The 11,686-nt window shown below is 38.0% G+C and overlaps 1 protein-coding gene across 2 annotated transcripts; it reads right to left on the reverse strand.

Moving 5' to 3' along the window:
• Nucleotides 1-7: 7 nt before the first annotated feature.
• On the reverse strand, nt 8-7,384 carry LOC102300910 (B-cell receptor CD22). Of its 2 annotated transcripts, none has more exons than XM_014330007.2 (13): nt 7,177-7,384; nt 6,994-7,073; nt 5,745-6,122; nt 5,450-5,659; nt 5,064-5,324; nt 4,196-4,453; nt 3,821-4,081; nt 3,430-3,690; nt 2,323-2,586; nt 1,234-1,494; nt 1,006-1,087; nt 851-914; nt 8-495 (listed from the first exon to the last, which is right to left on the reverse strand). In XM_014330007.2, exons 2-13 carry the CDS (start codon nt 7,052-7,054, stop codon nt 397-399), a joined length of 2,460 nt encoding a protein of 819 aa, XP_014185493.1. In that variant the 5' UTR covers nt 7,055-7,073; nt 7,177-7,384; the 3' UTR covers nt 8-396. The 2 variants fall into 2 exon arrangements, with proteins under 2 accessions (XP_014185493.1, XP_005949523.1); XM_005949461.3 differs by having other exon boundaries at nt 5,745-6,098; nt 7,177-7,382.
• Between the last annotated feature and the right edge of the window lie 4,302 nt (nt 7,385-11,686).

Genomic DNA, 11,686 nt, shown 5'->3' on the forward strand with positions numbered 1-11,686 from the left:
TATATATATACGCTCTGATATGATTTCATTCTAAATTTGCTCACTACTGTTTGAGCCTGACGTGCTCTCCGTGAGGTTTAATTATTGTCACATTTGTGTTAAAATATTGTGTTTACATATACATATATATTTTTCTCAACTGTGCAGGACAGTTGAGTTTGGCTTTTTATTCTTGTCTGCGGTCTATTAGTTGCAAGACTGACACACTTTGTAGAGTTATATTGGAATGTGAGAAAGGGAATGGAATGTCAATGAGGAGAGATGGTTAGGATGAACTGAACACTATTTATTCATGAACTGAATTCCTTCAAGCAATCTGGTGACTGGACTCTGATGGCCGGTCAAGGCTGAACAGATTCCCAGCGGTGACAGGAATTAGGCAGGACCCTCCAGAGTCTAGAGGCTGGTGGTGGTGATGAAGATGCAGGCTTGACTGGAGCTCTGAGTAACATGGGAGAGGCAGAGATGGGGCGGAGGTGGGTTGCACGAAGGAGTCTGCAAGGGAGAATGACAGATTAGCAGTGAGATTTTAAGAAACGTGGAGTGGATGGTAATTGGCTTGAAGAAAGCAACCAGAGAGATACTTTGACTAGACCTGTGATGTCAGCAATGAGCTTGACAGTGTGGGAAAGTGGAAGGAATGAAAAATGGAAACTAACAACCAAGCACTCTGGAAGCGGACAGATATGTGTTTACAGATGTCATCTAAGCTTATTTTACCATAAGTTCTATTTTACATCTTAGAACTTAAAAGCTATTCCACACAAGGTTTTCCAGAAAGCTTCCGGAAACTTTTTACAGAAAGTGAAGCAGCAGCATTTACTTTAAAGCAAGTAATATTTCCTGTCACCTGTTCACTGGTATCCAGTTCCTCTCTAGGCTCAGGCTGCTGCTGCTTTGAGGATCTGTTTTTTCTAGTTGGGATAATGATTAAATGAAAGTGTTAAAGAAATTACAAACTTAGCGAAATGACAATACAATAAATGGCACATAAGTTCCACTCACATGATCCATAGGATGACCGAGTATAAGAGTATAAGACCCAGAAGAATAGCAGGGACTATGACAGCTGTTAATTTCCATGCTCCTAAAAAAGTGATCAAGTGAATTAGGGTGGCACTTTTAAATCCTAATAACTAAGCCTGAACTAAAATGAACCATAACCAAACTCAACCAAATGAATAGAATACACAACTACAGGATCAGATATGAGACAAATCAGATTTAACTTACTTGATACAACAGTCAGCTGTAAGGTGGAGTAATGATGCCCTCTGGTGTTCTGTGCAACACAGTAATAACTCCCACTGTGTTCAGGTCTGAAGTCAGTGATGGTAAAGTTCTGTCCAGAAGTTTTAGGTGACTCTTCATCCTCCTTGTACCAGGTGTAATTAGCTGCTGGGTTAGCATCACTGCTACAGGTCAGAGTGACTGAACTGCCCTCCACTATCTCAGCAGAGGGACTCACTGACACAGAGGGAAGCTTTGGAGCATCTGGAGGAGAACACAGAGCGGACCTGTACTTTTAACAATACAGTTTCAACCCACTTTTTCCACACACAATGCATGACAATAATATTGGGAGCTGATTGTGATTGTTAAGTAAACAGGAAAGCTGATGTTGTTCAGGTCATTAGTTCTGTTTCGCTTTGTCTTTCTAATTTTTTTTGTAAGCTGTACAAAGTTGCCTCTTGCTTCAGTAACTGCTGTTATGAACTTTACTCATATATTAAAATATATTATTTTAAAATATGAATATTAAAATATTAAAATTACGAGAAAGTGTTACACTCCGTCCTTTGCACTAAGTGGTCACAAAAGCTTTATTTTATTAAGAATTTCTTCCCTGGAAGGCTGTATTTTGCTACCTGTTTGTCTACCTGTCTTGATTTATCAGTTTGTAAATCACCAATTCCATCTGACTTTTTCATATTGTAAAATAACTAAAATTACATTAAAATAGAATCACTTTTAAAATGAATTCAGTAATTTGACATCATTTTATTGCTTACTCCCGTGATATGTTGCTCACACAGAAACTCCCTTTTGATCATGTAGTGGAGTAAGCAACAAAGCTGATGGAAGACCAAGTAAAGCAAATGTTAACATAATTTAAAGCACCAAGTGAAAGTTTTCTACCCTGTTTTCTAAATCTGGGACTCTCCAACATTTTGACCTTAGAATTGAAGAAGCCTCTTGGATGAGGGGTGAAACGTCTTCAAGCAACTTAAAGAAGTCCAGATGCTTTTCTTTCCAAGCTCCTTAGACTACGATGACCTGGATCACTGAGAACCTTCACAGAAATAAGCCTGTTTCACTCACATGTCACATTAATGGAGATGTTGTATGTTGGTGATGAGACCCCCAGCTTGTTCTCAGCTGTACAGTAATATTCCCCAGAGTCAGAGGACTGGATGGAGCTGAAGATGAGCTGTGGTTCTTTAATGAGAGGGGTTTGATTGTTCGTCTTATACCAGGTGTAATTAGCTGCTGGGTTAGCATCACTGCTACAAGTCAGAGTTACTGAATTGCCCTCCACCATCTCACCAGAGGGACTCACTGACATAGAGAGAGGCCTTGGAGCATCTGGTAGAGAAAGAACATAGATTATATGCATGTTATTAGTTTCTGCAAAGGTTTATTATTGATTATTGATCAAATCAAACAAATCTGTGAACCTAATGGTTACACTAGTGTACACTAGTGTTTTTCAAGCTGTTTTATGTGTAAACAGAGAGCTAATATGATAATTTAGTTTAAAGTTGCTTAATATTTAAGGTTGTGGCTTGTGTCTATAAAAAAAATGAATGGGGGCTGCCTTGATATAATACAATAATACAAATCTCTGTATGAGACTTGTACACAGCTATCAAGCAAACCATTGATTGGGTAATGTCATCTATCATCTGCCATTCTTAAGCGCTTATCTAACCACTGGAGATGGTCCAAATTCAAACTGGGTAAGAGAACATCATCATCAGAGAGGGAGTACAGCTGTACAGCCCTCACATGCAGCCATACCTTCAATTTAGAATTGCCTGTTAACGCAAAAAGTGTGTCATTGTACTCTGGGAAAACATGTAAACGCTGCAGGAAGGTCCAAGCTGGGCAAAAGTGCGAACCCAGAACCTCCCTGCAGTGTCTAACAGAACAGAACATAAACTATCTTAGTCACTGAACTGCTACCTCGCCACAACACAGAATCATCCCAGACAAATGTATGATCATAAATTGAAGTCAGTGATGATAATGATATTAAAATGTTATTAAAATGTTATATTAAAATAAATTTACTTTATTTAGGTCAGCTGCTGAACTCTAATTATAAAGCAGTTTGAGCTGCAAACTGATAATATTGGCAAATTCATAATGAGATAAAATATTGACAATAACTAGCTGAATGTTGCTTTTAAACACTGTCTGACTTACATGCCACATGGATAGAGATGTATTTAGGCGTGGAAGTATTCACTTTGTTTACAGCTTGGCAGTAATATTCTCCAGAATCAGTGGGCTGTATGGAGATAAAGGAGAGCTGTGGTTCTACAACGAGAGGTGTTTGGCTATTCTCCTTGTACCAGGTGTAGTTAGCTGCTGGGTTAGCATCACTGCTACAGGTCAGATTTACTGAATTGCCCTCCTGGATTTCACCAGAGGGACTGAACAACACAGAGAGAGACTTTGGAGCATCTGAGGGAGAAAAAAAGAGAGGTTAGTATTAGTTCCTGCAAAGACTGAGTTATTCACTAAATCAACTCCATGACTGCTCAACAAGCTGCTCAGTGAGGAGATTTGGATGGTTATGCATAAAGGAACTTACATATCACAACAATAAAGATGGATTCAGATGTCGTCCTCCCCAGGTGGTTCTCAGCTGCACAGACATACTCTCCAGAATCAAAGGACTGGATGGAGGTGATGGAGAGCTGCCGTTCATTAATGAGAGGTGTCTGATCACCATCCTTGTACCAGAAGTGGTTAGCTCTTGGTTCAGCATCACTGCTACAAGTGAGAGTTACTGAGCTCCCCTCACTGATTTCATTAGAAGGACTCACTGATACTGAGACAAACTTTGGGGGATCTGAGAGAAAGAAAATGATTCAATTTGTTAGTATTTCAGGGAAATAATGAGGAAGTAATGCTCTCAGTGAGAGAGATTTCTGGACCATCTGATGTATAAATTAGTTTCACTCACATTTCACATGAATAGAGATGGTGTCAGATGTCGCCCCCACGCTGTTGTAAGCTCTGCAGCGATACTGTCCAGACTCTGATCGCTGGATTGAGGTGAAGACAAGCTGTGTGTCTACACTTTGAGGTTTATTGTTATTCCCCTTATACCAGGTGTATTTAGCTGCTGGGTTAGCATCACTGCTACAAGTCAGAGTTACTGAATTGCCCTCCACTATCTCACCAGAGGGAGTCACTGACACATTAACAGGTTTTGGAGCATCTGAAGGAGAAGATATATGAGAATGAATCAACTTCACGGTGTTTGAATCTAAATCTGTTCCTCATGCAAAAACTTTCAGGTCAACAAATGTGATTTCCGTGATGCAGATATATTCTTTATATCCCACTGGAGATTTCAAATGTGATGGCAATTAAAGGGAAATCTTATAACACACAAAGATTTGTGTTGTATTGAATGCAGTATGTTGCATAACTATGACTAAAAGCTCTGTAGTTTGTTTTGTGTATGCTCAGTTTGGCAGTGAAAACATTGCTGCCTCTATGTGTTTTGCGTAGGTCACTAATGACAGATCATGCCGGAAACAGAAACAAGAAAACCGATGTGAGCAAAAAGCAAAATGAGCTGGTTCCTTTTTTTTTTATTCTTATGGTAAATGTTTTGTTGCTTAGAGCATAGAGACATTTGACCAGAAACCCTTCAGTAACTGAATCATTCAGATGAAATATTAATGGGTTGTACAGTAGGTTTACACAGCAATCCACTTTCAATGGATTGAATGTTTAATATTTGATGATAGAAAAACAACTCAGGAGAGATGGAATAAAGTAAATGGGTTCAAGAAAACTGTTATTAAAGTTGATTTACTCACATTTCACGTTAATAAAGATGGACTGAGATGCACTCCTCCCCAGCTCATTCTCAGCTGTGCAGTAATATTCTCCAGAGTCAGAGGGCTGGATAGACGAAAAGTCGAGGACCGTTCCTTCACTGATACGTGTTTGGATGTTTCCCTTGTACCAGCTGTAATTAGCTGCTGGGTTAGCATTAAAGCCACAGTGTAGAGACACTGAAGTTCCTTCCTCTGCTTCAGCAGAAGGATTCACTAACACATAGTAAAGCTTTGGAGAAACTGGAGGATAAGAGAAAGTTTAAAAAGAGGGCTTTAAACATAAGGTGGTCTTTTTTTTATTTTAAATCTTGACATGTTTTGTATGATTTTAGGATTTTTATAGTGACACTGTGGAGTAAACTCACACACTGCAGCAGAGCGATAACCCTCATGTCCTTTAACAGCACAGGAATAGCTGCTGTCATCACCTCCAACAGAGACTCGCAGAGATGTTTCTTCCTCTATTTTCTGTCCATTTTTGTACCAAACATATGATGGAGGATCAATTACATCACAGCTGCTGTGACACTGCAGCTCTGTGTGGCTTAACAATCTTCTCACCTTCACCTGCAAGTCTGGATTTGTAAGGAAGAAACAAATAATCCTCATTTTAAACTAAACCACCAAACAAAACAGTAGAATTTTCAATGAAAATCTTACCTGTGACAGTCAAAGTGACTCCAGGTGAACCAGTATAACTTCCATCAGACTGATTTGTTACGAATCTGAACTTGTACTCAGCAGAGTCTCTCTCTCTCAGGTCTGTGATCCTCAGAGTGCAGTCGTTCTCATGAAAGCGGTACTCCGCTCGGCGCGAGTACGGCGCGTATGTTTTCAAATCCAACGGTTCATCCTTGTTTTTTATAAACCAAAGTCTTTTTTGAACTGCAGTATTCATATTGTGTCTTGTAGAAGGGTAACTGTAGCTGCAGCCTATGTCCACTGTTGATTTTTTCAAGGCGCAGATGTGAGTGGAAGTGTAAGTCACTGACCAACCATTCTGACCCAGTACCGCTGTAACACAGAGCACATCAGACACTACAGACACAATCACAGTGACATTAATAATGGAAACGTTTGTACGAAGTGTCTTTAAAATGAAATGCAAGTCATTGAGACAAAGCTTTCTCTATATGAAATTTAATATTTTATTATGCACTTTGACTGCCATGTTATTATTTATGTTCAACACTTTAATAATTAAGTTTTATATTGATGTACACACAACTGTGTGCTTTTCTGTAGTTTTGTATATATTTATAATTGTTTGTTATTTCTCCCTGCTGTCTTACTATTTATATTTTATTCATGCACAGTTGCCATGACAATAAAGGACTATTCTATTTTATTCTGTTCTATTCTAACAAAGAAAAGGTGTTGACTAAGAAAGGCATCTGTAATTTTTACCTAAATTCAGATTTAATGTGCATCTTAATTATTGTTAGTGTGTTAAAATGCTCGTGTTTCAAACAGTTTACTGTGCAATGAGACTGATGATAAGTTTCATAGTAAACTTTATAAAATGCAGAACAGAAGTGCTGCTGCGTTTGCAGATCTCTGAGAGCTGCTTTACTAGAAACCAAAAGGAGAATAGAAATTGAAGAAATTGAAGTGAAGATGTTTGGTTCCTGTTTTGTTTTAGTATAGAGACACCGTAACTAAATACTTCAAATATACTACTATCAGACCCACTTAGAGTTATTTCAAACAGCAATGCAGTTTTTATGCAGTCATACACAACAGAGACATGTCGAGATAAAAACATCCTGAGATGCTGATGGTGGGAACATTTTAATAATCTGTGGAAATGTCATGATAAACACACTATAACTTTTAATATCATATTATAACTTTAAAACAAATGTCACTCTTTTAGCTTCCTTCATTGTAAAAGTTAGTTATTCAGTACCCGATGCAGTGAGAAGCAGTACAAATACAAATTCAATCCTTGCTGCTGCAGTTGCACTCATGGCTGCTCCTCTCTTCTGTCTGCGTGACAGAAAATTGTATCAGCAAAGAGTTTAAATATTGTATTTTCCAGTCTGCAAAAACACAATAAAAATAAAGATATAAAATAGTAACTTCTACTTACCATAGAAAAAGATGTTGACTTTAAAAATCATGTCCCTGTTGGGAAGCACAAGACCGAAAAGTAAAACTGTCACACTTCCTTCTTTTTCATGTGATTTTTTCAGCATGAAGCATGAATAAGGATGAAGCCATTACATCTGGGACTGAATGCTGTTGTTTTCAAAACCACTAAATGTGTTATATTAAAGCCTGAGGGACTAATTTTGTGGTGTTTTAATACCAAAAGTAGCACAAGAAGTATGGGGGTGTGCTCATGCATCTAATGGCTAGCTTAATCACATGTGCTCCACCCCCTTGTGTCATAGGTCGAATGTAATCATTGAGACACGCCTCCGGTCCCTCTGTTCCCCCACCTTTTTCCAACAGTGTCAGCACCATTTTTAATTTTTTGATTCGCATCATACTGTTTATGAAGAAGAAAGATAACTGTGGAGGAGCACTAAAGGTGTAGGTGCTAAAGCTGATAAATCCATCCATTTTCCTCTAGTTATCTGAGGTCGGCATGTGGGGTCAGCAGCCTCAGCAGAGAAACCCAGGCCTCCTTCTCCCCAGACACCTCCTCCAGCTTATCAGCCGGAGGCCACCACCTGATGAAGCCAGCAGTAACACATATCTACACAAGGCAGAGATGAGATTCTGAGGTTCCACCACTTTCTACACCTGTAAACTCTGCTCATAAAAATGATGAACAAAGGGCCACAATGGCACTACTAACCAAAGGTGTTTTTGTTATTAATTGGGGGAAATGGCAAGATGAAAAAATATGGTCACAGCAGCAGTTCATCGATGGAGTTGCTGGTACCTGGCTTTTTAAAATTTCTGATGCTATTATTTTAATAAAAGTTTGCAGTCACCTAGGATTTGTTCAAATTTTACTTTTTTTTAATTTTGATGTAAATTATTTAATTAATAGAGGTGTGCAAACACTCTAAAGAGAGGAAAGAAGAAGACAGAGAAACAACAAAATAACAGTAAACACAAAGGCAAGCAAAGAGCCACAGAAATGCATGAGAAGGGAAAGTGAGGATGAATGAGGCATGGTCACTGTGTCAGATTAGAGCAACAACAGCACGACCCCTGAAATGCACCAGGTCTGTGGTGTATTCTCATGTCCGAGATATTGCAACCCCCGCACTATTTTTTCAGTTAAAGAAGACCAGAAGTGTTTCATAGTCAAGGTGTATAATCTGCACCGGGTCCTTTATTTTGAAAATCAGCTGGTCTGACTGGGCCCTCCAGTCACATTTGGTACAATTAAGGATGAACTATAACTAAATTATGACTTACTTATCAACCTTTCTCTTGACTTAACTATTAAATTTGAACTGGTTTGCTAGAGGAGCCCATGTTTACATACAATATTGGAATAATGTGGTGCTATGAGGTCTTTTAAAAAGATATGGGGTCTGATCATTCAGGATATAGAATTTATAGAATCACAATTTTGAATCCAAGAAAGAAAGAAATACAGGAAGCCAAAGATGAGATGCTAATATAGGTGGTCTAGTAACTGTAGTACTCTAGTTTGAAATGTTTTGGATCAGCTTAATGTTTTCAGAAGAGCCGATAACAAGCAAGCCTAGAATTTTATCCAAAAATTAACATGGATTTCAATAGTGTCACTGAGACAGGATGTTCTGAACTTCTGAACGTATGGTGCAGGGGAAAGAAGCATCTCCTATTATATTTCTAATTCAAAGCATCAAATCTTCATCCTTTATTTTGTTTTTGTTAATCTATTAATACTTTACTTGTATGTGTCTGTTCTTGTATTTTTATGGAGATGAAATAATTTTAAATCAACTGTATTATAAATAATAGGATGTGTTTTAAAATGATTATCAGGTGCTGTGTGCGGTATGGTGAATGAATGCAGGATGTGGTAGATGAAGGTTGAACATACTTTAACCCTCAGTGTTTATTCCAAGAAAAGAACAAGTACAGGTAGTCCAGAAACAGGCAACAAGAAATCCATAAGGCACGAGGAAGCACAGGGGAAAAATTTGGAACAGCAGAGCTAGTGGGACAACTCAACAGAGGGCGAAGGGAAACAAAATCAATAAATACACAAGGTAATGCAGGAAGAGTAAACATGAGGGGAACAAAGCTGAACCTAATACCATAAAAACAGACATGGAAAGTAAACTGAAAACTAAACACACAGGTCACCAAAACTGAACAACAAATAACCAAACAAAGGGAACACAGCTGATGCAGACTTGATGCAAAAGGGCATAACATAATCTGAGTATACACACTCATGACTAACCTTGAGCTGCAGTGACTGTATTTTAACCCCTTAGCAGTCCTATTAGTCCCCTAAACCATCCAATGTCCCGTGGGCGGTACGTCCGACTGCTAACAGTTTAAAGTCTGTGCACATCTGGTGAACTGCAGCGTGGCAGACTCATCTAACCCACAAATGATCATTATTAAAATACTTTCCATCCTCCCAAGCTGTGGTGGGACATGTGGAACATTGACTTTGTCACTGATATTAAGTTATTTTTTCAAGAAAGTGGCACATGCACTGAATAGTCAAACTACTCCAACAATGACTCACATGAATGAGATATTTGTTGTGTTTCAGCTGGATTGCACAGCATTTGGAAGACCTGCAGGTGAGAACATTTTCAATAACATAACAACATTACCATTAACTCACTGAAATAAGGCTATTATTTAATGCGTAATTTATAACATTTATTTCAGTTCTGTTTATCTGTTTATATTTCCCATTTTATTTCTTGACCTCAGTCCTTTTGTCCCTCCCATCAAAGACGTGAGGAGATCACTGTATTCTGCTCACTTATATGCTTTTACCCACAGTCACACACTGACAATATGATAACACAGAGATGATTGGATAATCAAGTATTACTCGGATATAAGTCCTCTAAATTTTTGTTTATTTGTTTTCCTTTAATGACAGTAAAAAAATGACAGTGACAGTCAGAGGCAGCTGGTTAGGTTTTACATGTACATTTACACTAAAGTTCAGCAAAATGACAGATGAATCCCTTTACTGTGGTTTTACATGACAAAGAAAAAAAAGGTAATATTCGCTAATTCTAAACTAACAACATTTTGCTTCAATGTAATCACAGAAGGAACTCCGTAAAGGTCTTCCTTATATGAATATCTGCACTTCAGAATACAAAACATAAAGAAGGGTGACTCGATTCAGTTTTATGTTTGATTAATTGGTTTCTTTGTATTAATTTGAATTATGATGTCAGTAATGTATTTGCAGAGCACAAAGAGAGCTTTAAACACAACCTATGGATTAAAGGAAATGTAAATACAAAAACACCTAAAACAATAATTTGTTTTCCAATTATTAGATAATTGCAATAATCCAGAGAAATGGAATGAAAAAGCAAAAATCAATAGGTTATATCTGATCAATATTCCAGGAGAAGTAGTGATTCTTATCAATTGTGGACAGACGAATGGACAAGATGAACTAATAAGAATGAAATATATAACAATATATTTTTAATGTGCAATTGAGCAGAAAAGCAGTTCAGATAATGTGTTAGCACAAATAAAAATAACAGATACAATGATAATTGTATATATGATAAGAATGTGGTGAGATTCGAGTGTATATAATAAGTTTCTGTATATATTTTGACACCTCACGTGTTAATTAAGTAAACATGAAGCATTTTTCTCTCAACCTGATTCTCTCATGTTTCACATCAATAGAAACGTGTTTAGGTGTTGACGGCACAAATTTGTTCTCAGCTACACAGTCATGCTCTCCAGAATCAGCAGACCGGGTTAGCATCACTGCCACAGGTCAGAGTCACTGAAATGTTCTCCTGGGTTTACCAGACAGATTTACTCACGCTGAGGGAGACTTTGGAGCATCTGGGGGAAACACAGGAAGGTAATTGTAGTTTTTGAACAAAATCAAACATCTTTGTAAGTGTAAATAACAGGATGGATGTTGTTAGTCTACTCTAGGACTCAAAGTACTTTACACAGCATGACTCTTTCACGCATTCACACAAACACTTTTTTCTATGCACATATTCACACCCTGATGGATGCATCAGGGAGCAAATTGGCAAGGATATTTGCCATACAGACTGGAGCAGCAAGGGATTGAATCACCAACCTGAGCTACAGCCACTCCAGCAGGATTTAGCAGGAATACTGATGTCCACAGAGACATTATGACTGACCAGTCTGATCAAATTATAGTTTCTTAGTGAACATGAATGCCAGTTCAAACTTTTCACTTTACTTGCCTCTTTTCTGTAGCAGTAAAAGAAAAGTTTGCACTTCATCTTGAAACCATGGACAGATATGTTGGAGAGTTGGTTCAATAATTTCTTATTGGAAAAACCAGTAAGCTTTACTGCATTTTTGGGTGGTTTGAGCCTACCCCAGCTATGATGACATGTCAAAGAATAACAATAATGGATTGCATTTATATAGCACTTTTAGGTGGGTGAAGTGTCTTGCCCAAGGACACAACGACCGAGACTGTCCGAGCCGGG

Source organism: Haplochromis burtoni, unplaced genomic scaffold (genome assembly GCF_018398535.1).
Source record: "Haplochromis burtoni strain Fernald_Lab_line unplaced genomic scaffold, NCSU_Asbu1 Contig_647, whole genome shotgun sequence".
NCBI classification, from domain to species: Eukaryota; Metazoa; Chordata; class Actinopteri; order Cichliformes; family Cichlidae; genus Haplochromis; species Haplochromis burtoni.